This window comes from Odocoileus virginianus, chromosome 23 (genome assembly GCF_023699985.2).
Source record: "Odocoileus virginianus isolate 20LAN1187 ecotype Illinois chromosome 23, Ovbor_1.2, whole genome shotgun sequence".
NCBI lineage: Eukaryota > Metazoa > Chordata > Mammalia > Artiodactyla > Cervidae > Odocoileus > Odocoileus virginianus.
Genome location: NC_069696.1, coordinates 50,712,911 through 50,740,146, shown reverse-complemented (window position 1 = coordinate 50,740,146; position 27,236 = coordinate 50,712,911). Strand labels below are relative to the sequence as shown.

General features: G+C 39.9%; 1 protein-coding gene across 8 annotated transcripts in view; it reads left to right on the top strand.

The window, feature by feature from the left end:
• Positions 1 to 27,236, top strand: part of APAF1 (apoptotic peptidase activating factor 1) — a 111,655-nt gene that overhangs the window by 63,402 nt on the left and 21,017 nt on the right. For 4 of the 8 annotated variants that reach the window (XM_070454126.1, XM_070454121.1, XM_070454122.1 and 1 more), the window contains 4 exons: positions 3,493 to 3,612; positions 3,928 to 4,053; positions 9,140 to 9,265; positions 11,030 to 11,176. In XM_070454126.1, coding sequence (XP_070310227.1) covers positions 3,493 to 3,612; positions 3,928 to 4,053; positions 9,140 to 9,265; positions 11,030 to 11,176 — 519 coding nt within the window. Of the gene's footprint in view, positions 1 to 3,492; positions 3,613 to 3,927; positions 4,054 to 9,139; positions 9,266 to 11,029; positions 11,177 to 21,829; positions 23,463 to 27,236 lie in introns of those variants that run through there. The other 4 variants (XM_070454127.1, XM_070454124.1, XM_070454125.1 and 1 more) reach the window with 3 other exon arrangements.

Sequence of the window (27,236 nt, the reverse complement as noted above, 5' to 3'; positions counted from 1 at the left end):
CCAGCCTGCATTCAGTGTCTCCTGCTGTCCCCAGGGGTCCTTCGCCCTTTGCAGCGAGTGGCACTTGGCACTCTCGGGACTTGCCTGGTTTTGGGTTGTGGAGACTCCGCGCTCCTCTGCTGTGACCTGTAAAGATGCTGGCACCGCATGGGTCTCCCAGCTTGGTTTGCCCTCACTTGTGTCCTGTGGCATGTGATGCTGCTGCTCACTTAGCATCTTCTTGTTGCTGCCGCCTGTGCAGTTTTGGATTTGCTGTCCAAGTTTTGTCTGCTCTTAGGGGAGGCTTCAGGGAGCTCCCCAGACCACTGCCGTCTTCCCACGGCTCCCCATACTTCTGCTCTTAGACCTGCCCTCATTCTAACCTCTTGATGAGCTTTTGGTGACCTCAGTTCCTAAGCACTTGGGGAATTCTGTAGTGTCAGTTTTGTTGCTTTTGTCTTTCTGATGCTGTTAGGATTCTGTTTTCCTGGTTCTACAAAGCCAGTTACCATTCTCCTGCTTTACAGTCTCTGTTTTGTTATTTTCTTTCTCATTCTCTTGACTTTGTCATTTTAGTGGGGTTTTAGAAGAAGATAAATGCATATGTTCAACAGAAGTTAGTATGTATTCTTTTATATGTTTATGTACTTCCCGCATGTGTTTATACTATTAGAAATTATTTTGGAAAAAAAGTCTTTTGTGTCTTTGTGAGTCCTGTATGATTGGAATGAGGTTTGCCTTTAGTACAGAGACTTACTCATTATGGGATCCCATGATAGCAGTGTATTAGCTGTGAAACTCAGTGTAATATTCACTTTTCTTCCTCTCCAGATGGCTTTGAAATGGGTAAAACTAAACTATATCTGATGAAATTCAGCTGAGACATTGTATGCTGTATAGCCATTTTGTCAAAAGCTAAAGCCATAGGCTTTATGACCTGCTTGAAGATCAGATGTTCTCAGCCAGAGGGAGAAATAATATCTACGAATATTTTTAGAATCTGAGTTAAGTTATTTTTAGAAATGAGTCGTGTTTCATCCTTTCTTTCTGCTCTACTCAGAATACTTTTTACATTTAAAATGTTTTAATGTGTATACATTCACATAACAAAATTCTTGGTAGGTATGTCTAAGAATTGACTGGTTGGGTTTTTGTTTTAGTTTTTTAGTGTTTTAGTAAATAATCAATTGGAGGTTTGTTTCCCCCATCTGCCAGCTTTATTGAGGTTGAATTGACAAAATTGTGATATGTTTAAGACATATAATGTGATGATTTGATATATGTATAGATTGTGAAATAATTACCACCATCAAGCTAATTAACAAATCTGCAGATACCTCACACAGTCACCCTTTTGGACATTTATTTTAATCACTTTTGTATCCCCAGTGCCTATGAGGTAGTAGGGATTTGGTAAATCTTTGTCTCGCTAAACTAAAGTTATTGCCAAATTTTGAAGAATCAGCTCTCCTGATGATAGCACCTAGAGCTGTGAATATTGAGGTCTATTTTGGTAGTTTTTGATCTTTTTACCTGGATGTAAATAAAGCCCAAGTAGTAGCTGTGTTCACCTGAGATTGAGAATATGTTGATTCTTACAGGTGTAAAAGATTCTTTTGCATTTTAAAACACTTAAATTTATATAGCTGAAAAAATTCTAGTGTACATCCATTGCAAAAATTACAGCTAATGGTAGAGACATAGCCGAACTCAACCTTTATACATTTGACTAATGTTGGTAGAAGTTTAGCTGTTATATAAGATGATTCGATTAACACAGGACATTTAAGTCCAACAAAAAAGTATCTTTGTCATCATTGCCTTAGTAGAAAGCATCTGCCAAAAAAAAAAAAAAAAATCTGCTAAGGCTAGTCTCTTCACCCTCAGCGATTGTCAAATGCTTTGTTATGTCTGCTCAGGAGGGCTCTCTGGCTTCTTGATGTGGAGGGTAGCAGTAAGAACCTCAGTCAGGAATGAACACTGAGTCAGACACAGCTGGGAATGGCAGTACCAGTGAACCAGGAGGAGCTGTTAATAGAAACCACTGATCTTCTAGTCCACTAAAGCCCAGAAAGTTGAAAGGAGGGAGCCAGAAACCTCCTATGACAATGGTCCAGGGTATTTTATGTTTAGTCACGCAGGGTACCTTTTCTTCTGATATGATCTGGGGAGCCAGAAAGCTTCTGTTTCTTCCCCCTCACCTTAGCATATCTTATTGAGCTCTTAAAATACCGAAATTCCCAATTCATTCTCCTCAGAATTACTCTCACTTCCAGCTCCTCTCCTAAGGTCCCTTGTTCTCATATAAGATAACCACGAATGGGCACTCAGAGACAGAAAAGATGGAGGTTTCTGAGAGCCGGGGCGTGATGGAGGTGGGAGGGTGGCTGCTAAAAGTGGAGGATACAGGAGTAAAGAAAGAGGGTAAGAGAGATGTAATTTCTTTTATGATTTGGCCTAAACCTGATACAAAAAACCTCAAAGGGATTTCTACTGTTTAACCTTTACCAGTCAGAAACTAGACCCAGAATATTATTAATGTGCATACCTGAGATGGTGGCTGCTTTTTCTTTATCTTTTTATCTCTTATGTTAAAAAAAAATAGAAGAAAATTCTGTGGGAGACTGACTAATGGCATGAAGCCCAGAAGTCTAGCTTCAGGCTCTCTGGGCTGCTTCTTAGCATATCTTTCCAACCTTCTTTCCCCGCTACTGTTCCTTCTAAATTCCCTGTACTCCAGCCAGATTAAACCGTGAACAGGTCTCTGTAACCTTTCCACCTTTTCCTGCTCCTCTGTCTTAACTCAAGCATTCAGAATGTTTGTTTGAAATGCCCTTTTCTGTTTGTGAATCATGATTCCAGTTCATTTCTCAAGCTTACTTCGAATGCCCTGTCTCCAGCATTGCAGTCTCTTCTCTTTCCCTTGTGTCTGAGGAGTTCTTCCTGGAGTGCCATGTGAAAAATAATCTATGGTATCACTTGTCATTTTGAAGATTGTATTGGGGGCTAGCTAAGATATCTGAAGCTCAGAAATTCCACGACCTGGTTTGAAGATGCTCTGGTCAGTGGACTTTCTGAGGCAGCAGGACCAGTAGGATTCAGTAGTTTCATTTGAGCTGGAATCAGGGCTTGGCCTAGCTTGTGAGGTTCAGAAATCTGTGAATATGTAATGGGGATAATTTTCTTTGGAAAATTTAATCAGATGGTGAGCTCACTGGCATGTTGTGACTTTTCTCTATCTTCTGATATAATTAACTGCTCTCCAAGCAACTGAAGGAAACAAATTTTATTTAGGAGGAAAAATATTTTATTTTGCCCTTAGTCAAGTTAATTAACTCCAGCTTTTCTTTCTCTGTAAAATGGGGTTACCATATTATTATTTGGTTCTCATCTATATTTTACTGAAGTGCCATGCAGATGAAAGACTTCAGACAAGGGAGTGCTTCTCCTGTACCCTTCTAATGGGGTATTTTCAGAAAAGGGTTATAACAGACTTATTTCTTTGATATTCAGATATGGAATTGGCAATCAGAGGACCCTTTCTTTCTCCAAGCCCACCAGGAAACAGTGAAAGACTTTAGACTCTTGAAAAATTCGAGACTGCTTTCCTGGTCATTTGATGGAACAGTAAAGGTAATTTGTAACAGACGTTTCTTTGCTAAGAAATACTCTACTGTTGTATTGATTATACAGTGACAGCCAAAAGCAGATGGCTGATATGTAAATACTTAAATTTTTAAATTTCTAAAGTAGAAATGCCTGTTTTTTGTTTACTGCAGTCATCTGCATCTGCTGTGTGTCTATGAACATTTGTACTAAAAGGCTCTTAAAGAGGTTAGAACAACCAGTGTGCCTAAAGCTCTTGTTTTATAGCTCTCTTCTGGCTGATTATGCTCAGCAATACAAAAATGTTCTGAAAAGTGTCAACTTCTGAGTTTTTCTTTGAAGGTATGGAATATTATTACCAGAAGACTAGAAAAAGACTTCGTGTGTCACCAGGACACAGTTCTTTCTTGTGATATTTCCTCTGATGCTACTAAGTTTTCTTCTACCTCTGCTGACAAGACTGCAAAGGTAGGTCAATGGGGTGAAAGGTGCATGCTTAAAGCTTGGGTGTTGGTTATGTGTTCTGAGTCCAGCTCATGTGTAAAATACTTCCCTGGTGCCTCAGATGGTGAAGAACCCATCTGCAGTGTAGGAGACCTGGGTTTGATTCCTGGGTTGGGAAAGTCCTCTGGAGAAGGGAATGGTTACCCACTCCAGAATTCTTACCTGGAGAATTTCATAGGCACAGAAGCCTGGTGGGCTATAGTCCATGGGTTTGCAAAGAGTTGGACATGACTGAGTGACAAATGCTAACTAATGTGTAAAAGAGAAAAATAATATTCTGTCTGCATGTCTGTCTCTTGTGAATTTTTGGAGGATGACCATTGGCATTTAGTTTGTACCAAATATGTTAAGTGAGTGACACTGAGGACTTTTGATTTCTCCTTTACTGATCTGTTTTTGTCTGTTAGTAATCAAAGGCAGCATCTACTGCATATTATAGGAATAAAAAGTATTGAAAGAGATTTACATTTAATTGTACACCCACAGTTAAATTTTTTGTAATCGATGTAAATTGATGCTTCTGAAAATCATGTTCCAGTGAAATGATGCTGCCTGCTTGGGGACACTGACGACTCCATCCTATTCCTTTTTCTCCATCTTTGTTAATGGCATTATTATCTGTCCATCTTTCCAAACTATAAACCTTGGAATTGCCTGGGACTCTCCTGTCTTCTGTGTTCTATTGATTACTACTCAGTGTCTCTTGGATCCTTACTCTCTTCCTGTTCCCCACCCCTAAGACGGGGCTCTCCTCTTTTATTGGTGGACCTGCCACTGGTCTGCGCCTCCTCCAGTTTATCTTCCCTTCTGCTGCTCAAGTGCCCTGTTGAAGCTCCTCTGAGACTTGAGGAGCCCATATTCTTAGCCCATCTCTGTCTCTTTCTGCTAAATTGTTCCCTCTGTGCCAGACTGCTTCTACTTCCAGCTTTTTGTGCACTGTTATCTTTGGCTCAACTTGACCTTTTATCCTTTTTTATCTCAATGCATCTTGACTCATTCTTTTAGACCAGCTTTTGAGGTCAGTTCTTCAGTGATCACTTTCCTGGCCCTTAGGCAGGATTAGCTGCTCTGCCCTCAGTGTTCCTATTACATATTCTCATGTTAATCATTTACTTCATACCACTGTTCACTCAGCCATTTATGATTAAACTAGAAACTTTTCAAGGACAGGGACTGAATCTGGTTATCTTTGTACTACCAGTTCTTTGCTCAGTGTCTGTAACATGTTTTCAGTATGTGCTTGTTAAAATATTCCAGGGAGAATACTGGAAGGAAAAGAACAGCATCTTTCTGCCAAGATAGTATGTTGGTTATAGGGATTATAGTAGGGTCACGGTGGAGAGTTCTGACAAATGTGGTCCAGTGGAGAAGGGAATGGCAAACCACTTCAGTATTCTTGCCTTGAGAACCCCATGAACAGTATGAAAAGGCAAAAAGATAGAGGACACTGAAAGTTGAACTCCCCAGGTTGATAGGTGCCCAATACGCTAATGGAGAACAGTGGAGAAATAACTTCAGAAAGAATGAAGGGATGGAGCCAAAGCAAAAACAACACCCAGTTGTGGGTGTGACTGGTGATAGAAGCAAAGTCTGATGCTGTAAAGAGCAATATTGCATAGGAACCTGGAATGTTAGGTCCATGAATCAAGGCAAATTGGAAGTGGTCAAACAGGAGATGGCAGGAGTGAATGTCGACATTCTAGGAATCAGTGAACTAAAACGGACTGGAATGGGTGAATTTAACTCAGATGACTGTTGTATCTACTGCTGTGGGCAAGAATCCCTTATAAGAAATGCAGTAGCCATCATAGTCAACAAGAGTCCAAAATGCAGTACTTGGATGCAGTCTCAAAAAGGGCAGAATGATCTCTGTTCGTTTCCAAGGCAAACCATTCAGTATCACAGTAATCCAAGTCTATGCCCTGACCAGTAACGCTGAAGAAGCTGAAGTTGAACGGTTCTATGAATGAAGACCTACAAGACCTTCTAAAACTAACACCCAAAAAAGATGTCCTTTTCATTATAGGGATTGGAATGCAAAAGTAGGAAGTCAGGAAACACCTAGGGTAACAGACAAATTTGGCCTTGGAGTACAGAATGAAGCAGGGAAAGGCTAATAGAGTTTTGCCAAGAGAACGCACTGGTCATAGCAAACACCCTCTTCTGACAACACAAGAGAAGACTCTACACATGGACATCCCCAGATGGTCAACACCGAAATCAGATTGATTATATTCTTTGCGGTCAAAGATAGAGAAGCTGTATACAGTCAGCAAAAACAAGACTGGGAGCTGACTGTGGCTCACATCATGAACTCCTTATTGCCAAATTCAGACTTAAATTGAAGAAAGTAGGGAAAACCACTAGACCAGGTTATGACCTTCATCAAATCCATTATGATTATACAGTAGAAGTGAGAACTAGATTCAAGGAATTAGTTCTGATAGACAGAGGGCCAGATGAACTATGGATGGAGTTTCGTGACATTGTACAGGAGGCAGTGATCAAGACCATCCCCAAGAAAAAGAAATGCAAAAACGCAAAATGGTTGTCTCAGAAGGCCTTACGAACAGCTTTGAAGAGAAGAGATTTGAAAGGCCAAGGAGAAAAAGGAAAGATATACCCATTTGAATGCAGACTTCCAAAGAATAGCAAGGAGAGATAAGAAAGCCTTCCTCAGGGATCAGTGCAAAGAAATAGAGGAAAACAATAGAATAGGAAAGATTAGAGATCTCTTCAAGAAAATTAGAGATACCAAGGGAACATTAGTGCAAAGATGTGCACAATAAAGGACAGAAATAGTATGGACCTAACAGAAACAGAAGATATTAAGAAGAGGTGGCAAGAATACACAGAAGAACTGTACAAAAAAGATCTTCATGACCCACATAATCACGATGTTGTGATCACTCACCTAGAGCCAGACATCCTGGAATGCAAAGTCAAGTGGGCCTTAGGAAGCATCACTACGAACAAATCTAGTGGAGGTGATGGAATTCCAGTTGAGCTATTCCAAATCCTAAAAGATGATGCTGTGAAAGTGCTGCACTCAGTATTCCAGCAAATTTGGAAAACTCAGCAGTGGCCACAGGACTGGAAAAGGTCAGTTTTCATTTCAGTCCCAAAGAAAGGCAATGCCGAAGAATGCTCAAACTACTGCACAATTGCACTCATCTCACACACTAGTAAAGTAATGCTCAAAATTCTCCAAGCCAGGCTTCAGCAATGCGTGAACTGAGAACTTCTCGATGTCCAAGCTGGATTTAGAAAAGGCAGAGGAACCAGAGATCAAATGTGGATGATTGAAAAAGCAAGAGAGTTCCAGAAAAACATCTACTTCTGCTTTATTGACTATGCCAAAGCCATTGACTGTGTGGATCACAACAAACTGTGGAAAATTCAAGAGATGGGAATACCAGACCACCTGACCTGCCTCTTGAGAAATCTGTATGCAGTCAGGAAGCAACAGTTAGAATTGGACATGAAACAACAGACTGGTTCCAAATCAGGAAAGGAGTACATCTCGGCTGTATATTGTCACCCTGCTTTTATTTAACTTATATGCAGAATACATCATGAGAAATGCTTGGCTGGATGAAGCACACTCTGGAATCAAGATTGCTGGGAAAAATATCAATAACCTCGGATATGCAGATCACACCACCTTTATGGCAGAAAGTGAAGAAGAACTAAAGAACCTCTTGATGAAAGTGGAAGAGGAAAGTGAAAAAGTTGGCTTAAAGCTCAACATTCAGAAAACTAAGATGATGGCATCTGGTCCCATCACTTCATGGGAAATAGATGTGGAAACAGTGGCAGACTTTATTTTTTTGGGCTCCAGAATCACTGCAGATAGTGACTGCAGCCATGAAATCAAAGACGCTTGCTCCTTGGAAGAAAAGTTATGACCAACCTAGACGGCATATTAAAAAGCAGAGACATTACTTTGCCAACAAAGGTCTGTCTTGTCAAGGCTATGGTTTTTCCAGCAGTCATGTATGGATGTGAGAGTTGGACTGTAAAGAAAGCTGAGCATTGAAGAATTGATGCTTTTGAACTGTGGTGTTGGAGAAGACTTGAGAGTCCCTTGACTGCAAGGAGATCAGTCCTGAGTGTTCATTGGGAGGATTGATGTTGAAGCTGAAACTCTAATACTTTGGCCACCCGATGCGAAGAGCTGACTTATTGGAAAAACCCCTGATATTGGGAAAGATTGAAGGCAGGAGGAGAAGGGGACGACAGAGAATGAGATGGTTGGATGGCATTACTGACTCAATGGAGATGAGTTTGAGTAAACTCTAGGAGTTGGTGATGGACAGGGAGGCCTGGCGTGCTGCAGTCCATGGAGTCGCAAAGAGTCGGAAATGACTGAGTGACTGGACTGGACTGATGGGGATTAACCTTTAAATACTCTGGCTGTACATTAGGCTGTAAGCTAGGAATTTCAGTCTCTATTATCTCATTTAATTTTCACTCTACAGGTGCTACTATTCCTTCTCATCATACACATAAAGAAACTGAAGCCAGAGAAGCTCATGTAGTTGTCCTAGGTCAAGGAACTAATAAATTGTGGATCCAGGACTCCACTCAAGTCTGCTTAACTCTGTAGACCATTTTGCTGTTCTTCCTTCTGAGTCTAAAGAACTTAAGGAAACTGTGACTTAGATCCTTATGCTGAAGTTTACTTGAATAATTAAAGGGAAACTAAAATATCATCAAGGTTGCTAGTTGGCATTTGGGCCTCTCATAAAAGGTTATGAACTGCTGAATATTAGAACTTCGTATGATTGAATTTATGGCTAACTAGCCAGTAAAGAATCTGTCTGCAATGTGAGAGACCTGGGTTCAATCCCTGGGTCTGGAAGATCCCCTAGAGAAGGGAATGGCAACCCACTCCTGTATTGCCTGGAGAATTCCATGGATAGAGGAGCCTGGCAGGCTGCAGTCTGGGGTTGCAGAGTCAGACCGAGCAACTAACACACACAGCACTCGAGGCAGGGTTTGTAGGTGCTTATTTCAAGATTCTTAAGCAATCTGAATTGCCTTCCAGATTTGGAGTTTTGAACTCCTTTCTCCTCTTCATGAATTGAGAGGCCACAAAGGCTGTGTGCGCTGCTCTTCCTTCTCTGTGGACAGTACCCTGTTGGCGACTGGAGACGACAATGGAGAAATCAGGGTAGGGTGTTTGCTGACATGAAAGCACTGTTTTTCTTACAGCTTTGGCTGGTCCTCTGTACCACGTCGGGGCCTTTTGTTAATGTAACAGGGAAGCACAGGCTGTGGGGTCCTGGTTGGATGAGGCATGCTTTGTTCTGTTTCCCGTGCACGTTGTGTTCACAGCTGCACTCCACTGCAGAAATGAATTCGTTTTAGAGTTAGAAGCGTTTCCTATGTATGTGAGAAGGCAGATGCCCTAGTTATTTGCGGTTGGCTCTCTGCTGTTAGCTTGAGAATAATGACTCATCCTAATTCTTGGATCTGAACCAAAGATTGTTTTTAGTGGCAGAATTTGAGGAGAATAATTTTTGTAAATTGTTATCTAGATTATAAATAAATTGCAATTTTGCTGTTTTCTGCACTGAAGAAGGTCTCTTTAGCACTGTATCCATTAAATAGTCAACATTTAGAGTAGGGCCTGTTGCTGTTGTCATGGGGCTATTTGCTACTGGTTGTGGTTGTATTAGAAGCACTGGGTTGTTGAAAATGATTGGACATTGGGGTGCTTTGGTAACCAGTATAATTAAGGAGAGTTTTTTTTTTTTTTTTTCATGAAAGAGAAATTAAAATGCAAGGAATAGGTATATAATGCAGAAGAGTGAGACATTATGCAGTTTGCTGGAACAGAGGCATTATCAGATAGACCTGCCAGGAAAATAAGATTCTCTTGCTTAAGAACTAAGTAATCAACTAAGTAATCTCTATGCCATTCTCATAAATATCACACCCACTGAAGGAGCAGGGCTGCTTTGGGAACATTGATTTTGCTCTGAGTCCTCATCTCTGGATGAAAGGACCTCTTTATTGGTTATAAGGCAGTGTTTCATTTTCCAGAAAGCCCTAAAGGTAAAAATTGTCTCTCTTTAAGTGCTATTCAAAAAATTTTCTTTGGTACATTAAAAAAATTTGTTTTTCCACTTTATTTTTTAAAAATACAGGAAAGCAGTTAATTTTTTATGTATATCTTATATCTAGCTGTCTTACTGAATTCTTTCTAATCAGTTTTCCATTTGATTCTCTTGCATTTCCCAGGGAGATATTTACAAATGATGATTTTAATTATTTTCTTTTGCTGTTTATGCCTCTATTTTTCTTATTCTGATGTGTAATTTCTTTGAAAAATTAGAGTACTGCTCATATATTAAGTATCACTGGAAGTAAATGGAAATATTAGTATCTTTTAGTAATTAGGTTGTTTATAGAAGTTCAGTAAAATAATCTTAGTGAATGTTTATATGTTTGCTTCCTTATTTTATACATATAAAGCATTAAAAATTATACATATGTATATTAAAAAAACCTTACTGGACTTACTGTTTAAAATATATATACTTCAGGTGTTTGTATAGAATTTGTCATTATTCTAGATCCTAAACTAGAATTCTTTGTTCTTTTGAGGTAGTTTATTAGGCCTTTTTTGTTTATTCCCGGCTTCTCCCGTCCTACTCTTTTATTCAGTGAAAGAGTCGCAGTTTTCTAATTAGTCACTCTTAAGTCCTTTTGTTATATTTTTTTGGAGTATAGTTAAAGATAAATATCACAAGTAATGCATTTTAATTATATTTATTGTTTTTAATTTGAAAAAGAATGTAATTAAAAAAATTACTAAAGTATTACTGAATTGTAATTATATTTTTAAGAAAAATTTCCAAATATGTTCCAGATGTGATAGATATAGAACTTCTGAGTAATCCTACTAATGAACTGTGTATCACATTTGTAGATATGGAATGTCTCAAACGGTGAGCTTCTTCATTTGTGTGCTCCTGTTTCAGTAGAAGAAGGAGCTACTACTCATGGAGGCTGGGTGACCGACCTTTGCTTTTCTCCAGACACCAAAATGCTTGTTTCTGCTGGAGGATATCTCAAGGTGAGGGATTCTCAAAGACTAAGGGAAAAGAGCAGCCTATACCCTACTTTCCAAGCTATTTTCACATCCTGTGTCTTGGTTGGGTCTCATACAACCCATCAGAAAGGAGGGGCAGTTACTGTTACCCTGTTTTGGGTGTCGAGATGGATTTGCTTTTCTCAGGTCTTTTGGAAGTTCTGATGACAGTGTTAGGGATCTTCTCAGACCAGAGCTCTCATACCACCCCATACAAGTCTTAGATGATCAGAATGACTAGAAAGTAGGGTGTTTAACTGGATTTGATTTACTGCTTTGCTAATTGTGAACTGTGTTGATTGAAAGTCTTTAAAATTTTTTTTTATGTGTGAAATTTTCTTAAGTATTAGTGGTAATAGTAGTAGTAACAATAATAAAAATAATGATAATATTATTATACTGTTATTATAGTACTAGTAATAAAAATAGCAACAGCAGCATATTGCTTTATAGTTTAGAAAATGCTTTACTTACATCATCTTTGTAGCCAGCTTGTGAGATTTAAATTTTATCATCTTTGGTTTGTAGGTGAGGAAAGTGATGTTCTTAGAGGTTGTGAATGTCCTAAAATCGCTTAATAACGTTTGCTTATATGAACCTAGTATTAGTAAATACTGAGGCCACTGTCGAGTATGTTGTGGTGCCTCAGGGTTGTTTTTTGGTGCTTGCATCTTTTTATCCGTCCCCTCACTAAGAATGTACTAAGTGCCACTGTCTGCTGACTCTCCTGTGTGGGACAGTGTTTATTTTTATTTTTTTTTTAATTTATTTATTTTTTTTACTGCTTTTTATTTTTTGTTTTTTCTTTTTTATTAGTTGGAGGCTAATTACTTTACATCATTACAGTAGTTTTTGTTATACATTGAAATGAATTAGCCATGGATTTACATGTATTCCCCATCCCAGTCCCCCCTCCCACCTCCCTCTCCACCCGATCCCTCTGGGTCTTCCCAGTGCACCAGGCCCGAGCACTTGTCTCATGTACCCAACCTGAGCTGGTTATCTGTTTCACCCTAGATAATATACATGTTTCAATGCTGTTCTCTTGAAACATCCCACCCTCGCCTTCTCCCAGAGTCCACAAGTCTGTTCTATACATCTGAGTCTCTTTTTCTGTTTTGCATATAGGGTTATTGTTATCATCTTTCTAAAGTCCATATATATGTGTTAGTATACTGTAATGGTCTTTATCTTTCTGGCTTACTTCGCTCTGTATAATGGGTTCCAGTTTCATCCATCTCATTAGAACTGATTCAAATGAATTCTTTTTAATGGCTGAGTAATATTCCATGGTGTATATGTACCACAGCTTCCTCATCCATTCGTCTGCTGATGGGCATCTGGGTTGCTTCCATGTCCTGGCTATTATAAACAGTGCTGCGATGAACATTGGGGTGCATGTGTCTCTTTCAGATCTGGTTTCCTTGATGTGTATGCCCAGAAGTGGGATTGCTGGGTCATACGGCAGTTCTATTTCCAGCTTTTTAAGAAATCTCCACACTGTTTTCCATAGTGGCTGTACTAATTTGCATTCCCACCAACAGTGTAAGAGGGTCCCCTTTTCTCTACACCCTCTCTAGCATTTATTGCTTGTAGACTTTTGGATAGCAGCCATCCTGACTGGCGTATAATGGCACCTCATTGTGGTTTTGATTTGCATTTCTCTGATAATGAGTGATGTTGAGCATCTTTTCATGTGTTTGTTAGCCATCTGTATGTCTTCCTTGGAGAAATGTCTGTTTAGTTCTTTGGCCCATTTTTGGATTGGGTCATTTATTTTTCTGGAGTTGAGCTGGAAGAGTTGCTTGTATATTTTTGAGATTAATCCTTTGTCTGTTGCTTCGTTTGCTATTATTTTCTCCCAATCTGAGGGCTGTCTTTTCACCTTGCTTATAGTGTCCTTTGTTGTGCAAAAGCTTTTAAGTTTCATTAGGTCCCATTTGCTTATTTTTGCTTTTATTTCTGAAATTCTGGGAGGTGGGTCATAGAGGATCCTGCTGTGATTTATGTCGGAGAGTGTTTTGCCTATGTTCTCCTCTAGGAGTTTGATAGTTTCTGGTCTTACATTTAGATCTTTAATCCATTTTGAGTTTATTTTTGTGTATGGTGTTAGAAAGTGTTCTAGTTTCATTCTTTTACAGGTGGTTGACCAGTTTTCCCAGCACCACTTGTTAAAGAGGTTATCTTTTTTCCATTGTATATCCTTGCCTCCTTTGTCGAAGATAAGGTGACCATAGGTTCGTGGATTTATCTCTGGGCTTTCTATTCTGTTCCATTGATCTATATTTCTGTCTTTGTGCCAGTACCATACTGTCTTGATGACTGTGGCTTTGTAGTAGAGTCTGAAGTCAGGCAGATTGATTCCTCCAGTTCCATTCTTCTTTCTCAGGATTACTTTGGCTATTCGAGGTTTTTTGTATTTCCATACAAATTGTGAAATTATTTGTTCTAGTTCTGTGAAAAATACTGTTGGTAGTTTGATAGGGATTGCATTGAATCTATAGATTACTTTGGGTAGTATAGCCATTTTGACAATATTGATTCTTCCAACCCATGAACACGGTATATTTCTCCATCTGCTTGTGTCCTCTTTGATTTCTTTCATCAGTGTTTTATAGTTTTCTATGTATAGGTCTTTTGTTTCTTCAGGTAGATATACTCCTAAGTATTTTATTCTTTTTGTTGCAATGGTGAATGGTATTGTTTCCTTAATTTCTCTTTCTGTTTTCTCATTGTTAGTGTATAGGAATGCAAGAGATTTCTGTGTGTTAATTTTATATCCTGCAACTTGACTGTATTCGTTGATTAGTTCTAGTAATTTTCTGGTAGAGTCTTTAGGGTTTTCTATGTAGAGGATCATGTCATCTGCAAACAGCGAGAGTTTCACTTCTTCTTTTCCTATCTGGATTCCTTTTACTTCTTTTTCTGCCCTGATTGCTGTGGCCAACACTTCCAAAACTATGTTGAATAGTAGTGGTGAGAGTGGGCACCCTTGTCTTGTTCCTGATTTCAGGGGAAATGCTTTCAATTTTTCACCATTGAGGGTGATGCTTGCTGTGGGTTTGTCATATATAGCTTTTATTATGTTGAGGTATGTTCCTTCTATTCCTGCTTTCTGGAGAGTTTTCATCATAAATGGATGTTGAATTTTGTCAAAGGCTTTTTCTGCATCTATTGAGATAATCATATGGTTTTTATCTTTCAATTTGTTAATGTGGTGTATTACATTGATTGGTTTGCGGATATTAAAGAATCCTTGCATTCCTGGGATAAAGCCCACTTGGTCATGATGAATGATTTTTTTAATATGTTGTTGGATTCTGTTTGCTAGAATTTTGTTAAGGATTTTTGCATCTATGTTCATCAGTGATATTGGCCTGTAGTTTTCTTTTTTTGTGGCATCTTTGTCTGGTTTTGGAATTAGGGTGATGGTGGCCTCATAGAATGAGTTTGGAAGTTTACCTTCTTCTGCAATTTTCTGGAAGAGTTTGAGTAAGATAGGTGTTAGCTCTTCTCTAAATTTTTGGTAGAATTCAGCTGTGAAGCCATCTGGTCCTGGGCTTTTGTTTGCTGGAAGATTTCTGATTACAGTTTCGATTTCCTTGCTTGTGGTCGTTTTGTTAAGATCTTCTATTTCTTCCTGGTTCAGTTTTGGAAAGTTATACTTCTCTAAGAACTTGTCCATTTCTTCCAAGTTGTCCATTTTATTGGCATAGAGCTGCTGGTAGTAGTCTCTTATGATCCTTTGTATTTCAGTGTTGTCTGTTGTGATCTCTCCATTTTCATTTCTAATTTTGTTAATTTGTTCTTCTCCCTTTGTTTCTTAATGAGTCTTGCTAATGGTTTGTCAATTTTGTTAATTTTTTCAAAAAACCAGCTTTTAGCTTTGTTAATTTTTCCTATGATCTCTTTAGTTTCTTTTGCATTTATTTCTGCCCTAATTTTTAAGATTTCTTTCCTTCTACTAACCCTGGGGTTCTTCATTTCTTCTTCCTCTAGTTGCTTTAGTTGTAGAGTTAGGTTATTTATTTGACTTTTTTCTTGTTTCTTGAGGTAGGCCTGTAATGCTATGAATCTTCCCCTTAGCACTGCTTTTACAGTGGTGGGACAGTGTTTAAAACTTGATTCTTGCTTAGGTGGTTGACAGTCTTTGGGGGAAACAGACAGTAAATAAAGTCTCATAAGTGTAAGAGGGGTTCTAGGGCATGTCTGTAGAAGGATATTGGAAGCACAAAGGAGAGGACAGAGGGTTCCTGGAGAGGGATGCTGGAGCTGAGCCTTTTGAGTAGCGGTTGATGTGTAAAAGGGGTTTGAAGATGGTATATTGTATATTGTACTGATCGCTTAATATAGAACGCTATTGAATTAGATCTCGTGATACTGTTTTTTTCTTCCTGAAAACGTTCAAGGGTAGGAGATGATTCTAATTGTCTAGTGCAGTATGTGCTGTGCTTCATCGCTCAGTTGTGTCTGACTCTTTGCGACCCCATGGACTGTAGCCTGCCAGGCTCCTCTGTCCCTGGGATTCTCCAGGCAAGAATACTGGAATGAGTTGCCATTCCCTTCTCCAGGGAATCTTCCTAACCCAGGGATCAAACCCAGGTCTCCTGAGTAGCCTGTGGATTCTTTACCATCTGAGCCACCCAGGAAGCCCAGGAATACGGGAGTCTGTAGCCTATCCCTTCTCAGCGTGCAGAAGCCTCTGAGCTGCCAGGGAGGCCCCTTGGCACAGTGTTGTTGTTGTTGTTCAGTCCTCAGTCGTGTCCGACTCTGACCCCATGGACTGCAGCACGCCAGGCTTCCCTGTGCTTCACCAGCTCCTGGAGCTTGTTCAAACTCATGTCCATTGAGTCGGTGATGCCATCCAACCATCTCATCCTCTGTCGTCCCCTTCTCCTCCTGCCTTCAATCTTTCCCAGCATCAGGGTCTCTTCTAATGAATCGGCTCTTTGCAAGGGGTGGCCAAAGTATTGGAGCTTCAGCATCAGTCCTTCCAATGAATATTCAATACTGATTTCCTTTAGGATTGACTGCTTTGATATCCTTGCAGTCCAAGGGACTCTCAAGAGTTTTCTCCAACACCACAGTTCAAAAGCATCAGTTCGTCAGCGCTCAGCCTTCTTTATGGCCCAACTCTCAACATCCATACATGACTACTGGAAAAACTATAGCTTTGACTAGATGGACCTTTGTTGCAAGATAATGTCTCTGCTTTTTAATATACTGTCTAGGTTGGTTATAGCTTTTCTTCCAGGGAGCAAGCGTCTTTCAATTTCATGGCTGCAGTCACCATCTGCAGTGATTTTGGAGCTCAAAAGAAATAAATTATCTCACTGTTTCCGTTGTTTCCCCATCTGCTTGCTGTTTGCCATGAAGTGATGGGACCGGATGTCATGATCTTAGTTTTCTGAATGTTGAGTTTTAAGCCAGCTTTTTCTTTTTCTTCATTTATTTTTATTAGGTGGAGGCTAATTACTTTACAGTATTGTAGTGGTTTTTGCCATACATTAACATGAATCAGCCTTGGATTTACATGTTTTCCCCATCCCGATCCCCCCTCCCACCTCCCTCCTATCCCATCCCTCTGGGTCTTCCCAGTGCACCAGCCCTGAGCACTTGTCTCATGCACCCAACCTGGGCTGGTGATCTGTTTCACCCTAGATAATATACTTGTTTCAATGCTATTCTCTCAGAACATCCCACCCTCGCCTTCTCCCACAGAGTCCAAGAGTCTGTTCTGTACATCTGTGTCTCTTTTTCTGTTTTGCATATAGGGTTATCATTACCGTCTTTTTAAATTCCATACATATGCGTTAGTATACATATTAGTCTTATCTTTCTGGCTTACTTCACTCTGTATAATGAGCTTCAGTTTCATCCATCTCATTAGAACTGATTCAAATGAATTCTTTTTAATGGCTGAGTAATATTCCATTGTGTATATATACCATAGCTTCCTTATCCATTCGTCTGCTGATGGGCATCTAGGTTGCTTCCATGTCCTGGCAATTATAAGCAGTGCTGCGATGAACATTGGGGTGCACGTGTCTCCTTCAGATCTGGTTTCCTCAGTGTGTATGCCCAGGAGTGGGATTGCTGGGTCATATGGCAGTTCTATTTCCAGTTTTTAAGGAATCTCCACACTGTTCTCCATAGTGGCTGTACTAGTTTGCATTCCCACCAACAGTGTAAGAGGGTTCCCTTTTTCCCACACCCTCTCCAGCATTTATTGCTTGTAGACTTTTGGATAGCAGCCATCCTGACTGGCGCGTAATGGTACCTCATTGTGGTTTTGATTTGCATTTCTCTGATAATGAGTGATGTTGAGTTCTTTTCATGTGTTTGTTAGTCATCTGTATGTCTTCCTTGGAGAAATGTCTGTTTAGTTCTTTGGCCCATTTTTGGATTGGGTCATTTATTTTTCTGGAATTGAACTGCAGGAGTTGCTTGTATATTTTTGAGATTAATCCTTTTTCTGTTGCTTCATTTGCTATTATTTTCTCCCATTCTGAAGGCTGTCTTTTCACCTTGTTAAGCCAGCTTTTTACTCTCCTCTTTCACTTTAATCAAGAGACTCTTTAGTTCCTCTTCTCTTTCTGCCATAGGGTGGTGTCATCTGTATATCTGAGGTTATTGATATTTCTCCCAGCAGTCTTGATTCCAGCTTGTGCTTCATCCAGTTTGGCATTTTGCATGATGTATTCTGTTTATCAGTTAAATAATCAGGGTGAAAACATACAGCCTTGACATACTCCTTGCCTAATTTGGAACCAGTCCATTGTTCCATGTCTGGTTCTAACTGTTGCTTCTTGACCTGTATATTGATTTTTCAGGAGACAGGTAAGGTGGTCTGGTATTCCCATCTCTTTAAGAATTTTCCACAGTTTGTTGTGATCCATGCAGTCAAAGGCTTTAGTGTAGTCAATGAAACAGAAATAGATGTTTTTCTGGAATTCACTTGCTTTTTTTTAATGATCCAGCGGATGTTGGCCATTTGATCTCTGGTTCCTCTGCCTTTTCTAAATTCAGCTTGAACATCTGGAATTTCTCGGTTCATGTACTGATGAAACTTCGCTTGGAGAATTTTGAGCATTTGCTACCATGTGAAATGAGTGCAGTTGTGGTGTAATTTGAACATTAGCTCAGTATAGATGTTCAGAAATATTTGAATGACTGAATTGAAGTTTTTGGATACATGGCACCTATATAAATGCAGTTTTATTTAATGAATACTCTAGCTTGTAAAAAAGAGAAGTCAGAGGGCAGTTTTTAGCTCTATGAGAGGATGTGTGTTGTGATCCATTTTGCAAGTTCACACTGAAAGTACACTGTAGTTCACAAGGTGTTTCATTAGCCTGTGCCTAAACAAAGGCCCGTGGGGTCACAGACGTGACTCACCGACCAAACGGCCACAGCAAAGAAAGGCACACCTTTAGTTAGTTACTGGGGGATTGCCATACTGTCAGCCTCTGTCCTCCTTGAGTGTAGAGATAAACTGCTCCGAGGATAATTCTTAGCGGAGCAGCATTGCTGTTTTTGTGTTGGAAGCTGGGAGTCTTCAGCTGTATTAACTGCTGAAAAATTTAACTGCTCAGCTTTGACATTGAGCTTCTAGAGACCCTGTCTTTTGATGCTCTGGGCCCCATAGAAGACTATCACAGAATTGTGAGTCTGGCTTACAAGATAGAATAGAGATCAGTGACTAGATAGCCAGCATTCCTAGAGAAGCACAAGATAAACAGCGAATCAGCATCTGTAGAGTTATGTCTTGAGCGTGAAAGAACCTACAGCCTATGTATTCAGTCTGTATATTTCAGTGACAAAGTCAGGCTATTCTTTCTTCTGGTTTGGTTACCAGCATGGTTAAACTGATTGTGATACAGTCCTGTGATACAACCCAGCCTACATCTACCCAGCATGTTAATGAGACTATCTAAAAGCACAAAGCAAATTGAAAGTAAAAAGGAATAGCTGCTAGTATCCAAGAAAATAGGCCTTTTATAACCCAAGCTATATAAATTGAATGTCAGTAAGATAAAGTGTGTATCCAGTAGCTAAAAAGCTCTTAACTTTTAAAATTATTCCTATTTATAAGTTAAAAATAATGTCATTTAGTTGTGTTATACCACAGAGTACATCCTGTTAGAAAGGCAGGAAATCCACAGAAAGTTATACTCATGAGGAGAAGGGCTGATTTGAAATATTAAATACATGGTGATAAGTACAGGTTTGCCATTACTTAGAGGCAACAGAGTATAAAGTTCAGGAGAATGAGCCTTGGGGAACTCTGCTTGAATTCAGAGCCTTGCTCTGCCACTTGTTAGCTTTGTGATCTTGCATAGATGATTTCCCATCTGTAAAGTCGGTATAATAATAATACCTGCCTCATAGGGTTGGGAGGGTTAAGGAGTTAATAGAGGTGAAGTATGTACACGTGGTGGCACAGTGTGCCCTGAGTAAAAGTGGTAGCTGTCTTTTTCCGTTTTTAAAAAAGCGAAGTATAGTTGATTTAGTGTTTCAGTTGTGCAGCAAAATGATTCAGTTATATATATATTTATAATATAGATATTGAATATAGTTCTCTGTGCTCTAACAGTAGGTCCTTGTTGCTTATCTATTTTATATATAGTAGTTTGTACCTTTTAGTCCCAATTCCCAATGTATCCTTTCCTCTACCTGCTATTTCTAAAGAAAATTAATTTCCTAGAGCAAATTTAGTTTCACAGCAAAATTGATTGAAAAGTATAGAGTTCTCATACACCCCACTGCCTCCACATACAAGCCTCCCCACTATCAACATCCTCCGCCAGAGGGTACATTTGCTACAAATGATGAATGTTCGTTATCACCAAAGTCCATAGTTTCTATTAGGATTCACTCTTGGTATTGTACATTCTGTGAATTTTGATGAATGTATAATGGTGTGTCCACCATTGCAGCATTATGCTGAGCAGTTTCACCAGCCTAGAAGTCCCCTGTGTAAGTCCTGTTTAAGTGGTTAAGACTCCGTGCTTCCACTGCAGAGGGGCATAGCTTCAATCACTGGTCAGGGAACTATGGGTCCTGCATGCTGTGTGGTATGGCCAAAAAAAGAGTCCTGTTTAATATTGTCTTTTCATCCATGGTCACATTAATGACTGTGGGGTAGTGTTTCCAAGCAGAGAGGTTTAATCGTGGGATGGGTACGGGTGCACAAGGTTGGGAAACCAGATATCTGTTCCACTTCTGCCACCTGTGAGCAGTGTCATCCACAGTGATAAGGCCTTTCTTCTCTCTCAACCCTGGTTTCCTTACTTGTAAAGTGAGGCAGTTGGACTAGCTGATCTCTATGATTTGCCTTTAGTGGCTGTCCTCCGCAGTCTTGATTACACTGCTGTTTTATAGTGCAAAATTGTTAGTTCTGGAAAATTTCAAGTTAGTGCATGTTGCTTTACTTAAGTCCACACTTTTACCAGTTAGCATGACCAATACTGGACATGAATAGTTGATCCAGTCACACGAGCAAGGCAGAATGCTGGGCATTGCCACAGATACAGAAGTGACCATTGCATTTAAATTCTCAGAATCTTGAGGCCTTTTCAAAAGGTGTTCATGCACATGGTCTCTTGCCCTCAACTGTGAGATATATAGGTAAGCACCATGATCTCTTTTTGGTAATAGAATATAAATATTATTATAATCTTAGCCAATTCAACAATTGGGAGTAGAAAGGAAGGACTTGGTCCAGGTACCTCCTACATTTGAATGTTCAGTATTTATTTGGCAAATACATGTATAGACTTTTTAAAACAAATTTTTAAAAATTTTTTATTTTATAATTTTAAATTATTTTATTTATAAATAAATATTATTTATTTATTTTATTTTTGGCTGTGCTAGGTCTTCATTGTTGCACAGGATTTTCTCTAGTTGTGGTGAGCAGGGCCTGTTCTCTAGCTGCAGTGCATGGGCTTCTCATTGCAGTGGTTTCTCTTGTTGCGGAACACCAGCTCTATGACACGTGGGCTCAGTAGTTGTGGCTTCTGTGCTCTAGAGCACAGGCTCAAGAGTTGTGGCTTCGTTGCTCCGAGGCATTGGGGGAGTCTTACTATATCAGGGATCAAACCTGTGTCTTTTGCCTTGGCAGTGATTCTTTACCGCTGAGCCGCTAGGGAAGCCCAAATAAAAAACTTGGTCATGGGCTCTTGAATCACTCCTGGTGAAAGGAGGATTCAGTAGAGAGAACCTATTCTATCTGCAGCTCATATTATGAGTAGTCAAGACTACTTGACTACATAGGACAGAGGATTGTTCTCGCCATTCTACTGAGGATGACATGCAGACAGAATTCAGTTCAGCCATGGCTGTAATGGGCTCTAGGTAGCCTGTATCTGCAGTTTTGAGTAGGCTGTGTGTTTCTCTATTTTGCCTTACAGGGGGTTAGGTGTGGGGTCGCTGTGAGGCACTCACCCCGGCTAATCATGAAAGGCGGACTGGGTTGATGATACTGTATTCAGCATTAAACTATCTATAGACATCTTTCCTGGTATTAGCTTAAATTTGGGAGTAGGAGGGGTGGGGGCGAAGGATCCTGTTGGCACTGCAGATTGTCTCACTCTAATTACCAGCCTAATAAGAATTTTATTTTTCTCTGCACAGTGGTGGAATGTTGTCACTGGGGAATCCTTGCAGACCTTCTACACAAACGGAACCAATCTTAAGAAAATACATGTGTCCCCTGACTTCAAAACATATGTGACTGTTGATAATCTTGGTATTTTATATATTTTAAAGATTTTAGAATAAAATAGTTAAGTGGTGATGTAAGTTGACCTCTTTTAATTTTGAATTGGAAAAAAAATCCTAATGAAACTCTGTACTTTAACTTTTATAAAGCTGTGAATTGTTTTGTAGTATTGCATTAATTACAAAAGTGTTTGTGGTTGGATGAATAATATTAATGTAACTTTCCCCAAATGAACACACCTTTAATCTTGTTTTTCATAATCACCGTTATTTTTTAATAGTTTGTCCTTAAGATGCAAATGAAAATGTGAATGTGTACCTAGTTATACCATTGGTAAAATTCTCCCTTGCTGCATTAAAATTGGTTGACATAATTAATGAGAATAATTGGAAGGAAATATATATATTTTAATACTATCATTGGTGCAGGCCGTGCCTCAGGGTGGTGGTAGCCTGCTTTCTGAACCACACCCCAAGGAGGTATATAATTCTCTCAAATATAATCTCAGAGCCTATTTGCACCCCTTAAAATTTACTTTCAAAATATTGTGTCTATGTGCACAGTTTGCAAAATTTTCTTTAATTCACTTGATAAGTGAGTCTTAGATTTCAAAAGTTCTCTCTGTGAAGCAAATGTTATGTGTGTTGGAGAGAGTAGATTTTGTCGGTCTACCTTTTTTCCTTAGCTTGTGGCAGCCCCAGGCTGGACCTGGAGTCTGTCAGTCTCTGGATTGGGCACTCCTGCTCTCTCTGGTTTTTTACGTACCAGACTTCCTACTTGACTGAACTTAACCTTTCTTAATCCTCACTTTCTCTCTTTTCTTAAAAGTAATTGCTTCACATTTAAATGTTAGTAAATTGGAATAATTGATGAGGAGCTAATTTTAATCATAAGTTTTAACAACAGACTTTTTCTAAGATATAGAAAATAGTAAAAAAAAAAAAAAAATTTTTTTTTTCTTCCAAATTCCATTTACTTTTAGATGAACGGCATTGCCAGTGCTGTTTTCTTAGTGAATTTCAAGAGAATCTCTGGTTTTCTACACCATACTGGAAGAGTCACTGTGACTGGAAGATGTCACCTTTAACCTCCCAGCCAGTCTGTTTTCCTTCCCTTCTCTTCCTCCTCCTTTCTCTCCCTCCAAAGTTAATTAAAAAAAGAAATTAGAAAAGATAGTTTTTGACAGGGAAAAGCATATCAATATCAGTAACTAGCTTTTTTGACCTCCTGATTAGGAATTTTATTTGCAACTTAAATCCAAACATTTTCCCTGACATATATTGTTAAGTGTTAGTAATAGATGTGGTTCTTACATAAAAAGACAACCAAAATTCAAAACTTTTTGTTGCTGCAAGAAGAACTAAATCAAGTGAACATTAGCTTTAATAGTAGGCAAGCATTGAGCCAGTTTCTGTTGTTGGTGCATATTAGTAGATGTGGGGTGGGTAGGGGGAATAGACCACTCCAGATGTATTTTAGATTAGATATTCCTATTTAGCATTTGAGGGAACCATAAGTAGAGTGAATAAAATACTTTGATTAGAAGATTTGGTTTTTTTTGTTTGTTTTTTTATGGTGGGTTGAGGAACTGATTTATGGACTTACTGTGACTTAAGCAAATGTGATGTGAAAATCTCAATTTCATAAAAAGATATTTCTGTAGTGGCATGTTCTGTGCAGAGTACCGAAATCATAATTTGATTTGCATACAGTGTTAAGGAACTCTGTGTTTATAGCTCATTGTATAAGTTTTTTGTTTTTTTTTTTCCATTTATTTTTATTAGTTGGAGGCTAATTACTTTACATCATTGCAGTAGTTTTTGTCATACATTCATTGTATAAGTTTTAACTTTTGGAATTAACTCACTTGACTATAAAAGTATAGCAACAGATAAGCCTTTAAAAATGCCTTGATTGGCCCTTATCTTACAAATAAAAAGAAAAGAAGAAAGACCAGGTAACATGAGGGAAGAGGAAAAGCCTTTCAAGGCAGCTTAAGTGGCCAGTCAAGGGGAGGGTTTTGTTTTTTACTTTTGGACGAGCATTTTTCAAACATTTCTCCTTGCTTTATTATTATTATTTTTTAATTGGAAATACATTGCATTTTGTATGTGTAAGTTTTTTTTTTTTTACATTGGATGTGTTTTGTTTGTTTTGAAAACTGTTTTGTATTTGTGATACGCTTACACGATTTTTTTGCCTTGGTATACATTTTTAATACATGAATTAAAAATTTTATAATAATAAAATTCCTAAACTATTTTTGGAAAGCATTTTCAGATTGTTTCAGACTCCTTGCTTGTTCTTTTTTGATCAGAAAACACATATGGAAGATTCTTCAAATTAAAGCCGTCAGCTTCTGTGCTTTATCGGGTTATGTGTAATGCAGTTCTATAGAAATTTTCTGTCTCCTCGGTTTGTCTCTGATGTCCAGTGTGGCCAGCATGGAGAAGACCCTGTAAGAAGATAATTCATTCACTCCTTCTTTCATTCAGTATATATTTGTTGAGATCTGCCCTGTGCCTGGTATTTTTGTTACTTTTGGGGATATAACAGTGAGCCAAGTAGAGTCCTTGCCCTCCTGCAGTTGGGGGTCAGGAGAGGCAGACAAAAAGTCAGTCAAATTTAGTGATTAGCTTGTGTGTGAGTAGGGAGAAGGAGGGTTGCAGTTTTGGGGGCTGCTCATTCAGAGGGTGGCACTTGAGACCTGAAAGGTGAGGTAGTGAGTCAGGCGGGTGTCTGGAGAGTGCCCCCAAGTGAGGGTACAGCAAGTATGAAGTCTTGACATTGGGGTGGCTTGTCTGCTCCAGCACCGGCAAGGGGGCCACTGTGGCCAGAGAAGACAGGGGAGCACAGTAGGAGGTGCAGCTGGCTCTCCGGGGTCTCCCAGGCCAGGGTGAGGACGTCGCGCCCGAGACAGGAGCCAGCACCGGAGTGAACAGTGGAGGCGCCGGCCGGAAATGTGGCAGTTGAGAATCAGAAAGGCAGGGAGGGAGCTGGGGAGACCACTGAGAAGCCTTACAGTAATTTGGGCGAAGTGAAAGCGGCCAGAGCGCGGTGGCAGCAGTAGAGGCTGTGACAAGTTGAATTCTGGATATATTTTGAAGGTAAGTGTTAATCAGAGTTGCTGATGGAGCAGATAAAGGTTTGAGAGGGACAAGTCAAGAACAATACCAAGGTTTTGACCTCTGACTTGAGCAACTGGAACAGTACAGTTGCCATTTGACTGAGTAAAGGAGCTGACTCTCGGACAAAGTAAGTTTGAGGTGAGTGTTAGGCAGCCAAGCGGAGATGTTGAGTAAGTGGTTGGAGAAAGGGTCTGGAGGGAATTCCCTGTGATCCAGCTTTCACTGCTGTGAGCCCTAGTCGGTGAACTAGGGCTTTGATCCTAGCTGGTGAACTGTGATCCCACAGGCTGCACTACGTCCTCCACCCCCATCCCTGCCCCCCACCTTAAAAAGAGGGTCTAGAGTTCATGGGGGGAAAGTCTCTGATGGAGATAAAAATCTGAGCGTCATCAGCCAATTGATGGTATTTAAAACCATAGGACTAGATGCAGTGATATGCGTGTAGATAAGACAGAAGAGAGCCCTGGTCTGAGCGCGGGACAGTCTGGAGGTTGGTGAGCGGAGGGACGAGGATACGGGACTGAGAAGGACCAGCAGAGACTGACAGCTGCAACCTAGTGTGGTAAGTGCAGTGGCGTGGGGTCCTCCACGCAGGGTGCTCGTGGGTGAGATTGCTTTATTGCTTCATTCAGCCACCTGTCTTATCCTCTATGCCTTGCATATCTTCTGCGCCTTGTACTGTTTTAAGCAGCAGCGAAGGCAACAAACACATTTTAGATTTGGGGGAAAATTGGGGAAAGGAGAAAAGAAAATACCAGCAGTTGTCTCATCTGTAGAGGTTCCTCCTCAGGATTGTTGTAATGATCTAATGAGAAGGTTCATGAAGTACTTACTATCTCAGTGCTTGGACCAAGAACGTGCCCACTGCACATTCCTTGATGTTATTTGGGTCTCTCCATCCTTCACGCAGCAGCAGGCACTTCCTTAGTTGCGCCGTCTCCCAGCAGTCCTGCCTCTGAGTGATCTTTCCAGACTGCTCATCTTACCATGTCACTTCTCTTTAAAACCCTGGACCTGCTGTGTTCTCTCGCTTCTGTAGCTTTTGTAGCTGTTCTCGCGTCTACATTGCTCCTCCCCCACCTGGTTTTTGTTCGTAATTCCTCCTTGTCTTTTTCCTTGAGATAACCCTTCTGCTGAAGGCCACCCTGTCCTCTTGTAGCCCCCTCTCTTCTCTGTCATGGATTTTATTGCCCTGTGCTGTTTGCTTAATGGAGTCCCCCAGTAGATCACAAACTCCACAAAAGCCAGGTCTGCCAGGTGTTTTATACCTGCGTCTACTGCAAGCCCAGCTTCAGTTGGTGCCTGAGTACCTCTTTGTTGAGTGATTGGAATTCTCGTATACCCTCATGCCCATAGTGCGTTCTTTGTTCTCCCTCTGCACTAGGATGTCACGAGGCTGTCAAGATGTATCACATCACCAGCATTTTCTTTATCTTCCTGTATTAGTTTGGCACTGTATTGTGAAGCATCAGTAGGCAAAAGTAAAATTTTACTTGGATAAAAAAGATTTGCTTCCAGATTACATAAAATGAATAAACATATCCCTGGAGTGTTTCAGTTGGCAAGTATGGTGATCTATTCAACATATGTTGTGTGTTGTTATTCTAATTTACTTACCAACTTTTAGAGAAGGAGAAAATGATTTTCTAAGAACTCTTAGTCTCTGAAGATGGTCACTTGAATGGATTCCCTTGCTTGTAACCCCTATCCTTCAGACTATAGGTATGAGTGAAAGTGTTAGTTGTTGAGTCGTGTCTGATTCTTTGTGACTCCATGGACTGTAACCTGCTGGGCTCCTCTGTCCATGGAATTCTCCAGGCCAGAATACCGGAGTGGGTTCATTCCCTCCTTCAGGGATCTTCCCAGTCTGAAGATCAAATCCGGGTCTCCTGCATTGCAGGCAGATTCTTTACTATCTGAGCCACCAGGAAGCCCAAGACAATAGGGCAGGAGCAGAAGAACTTGCATCACACATGGGGCTCGTCAGAGACCAGGCCTTTGAAGTCACTTGGCATCAGCAGGGACTTACTGCTGAGTCAGATGACACTGTGAATAGAACAAGACTTAGGACAGCTTCATTTCAGTTACGATTCAGGAAAATGAGTCGCTCCTGTTCATTGTAAATTCATTTATGACATCAGGTCCTCGGAACTACTCACCACATGGAAGTGAAAGAAAACTGCTCCAAGTT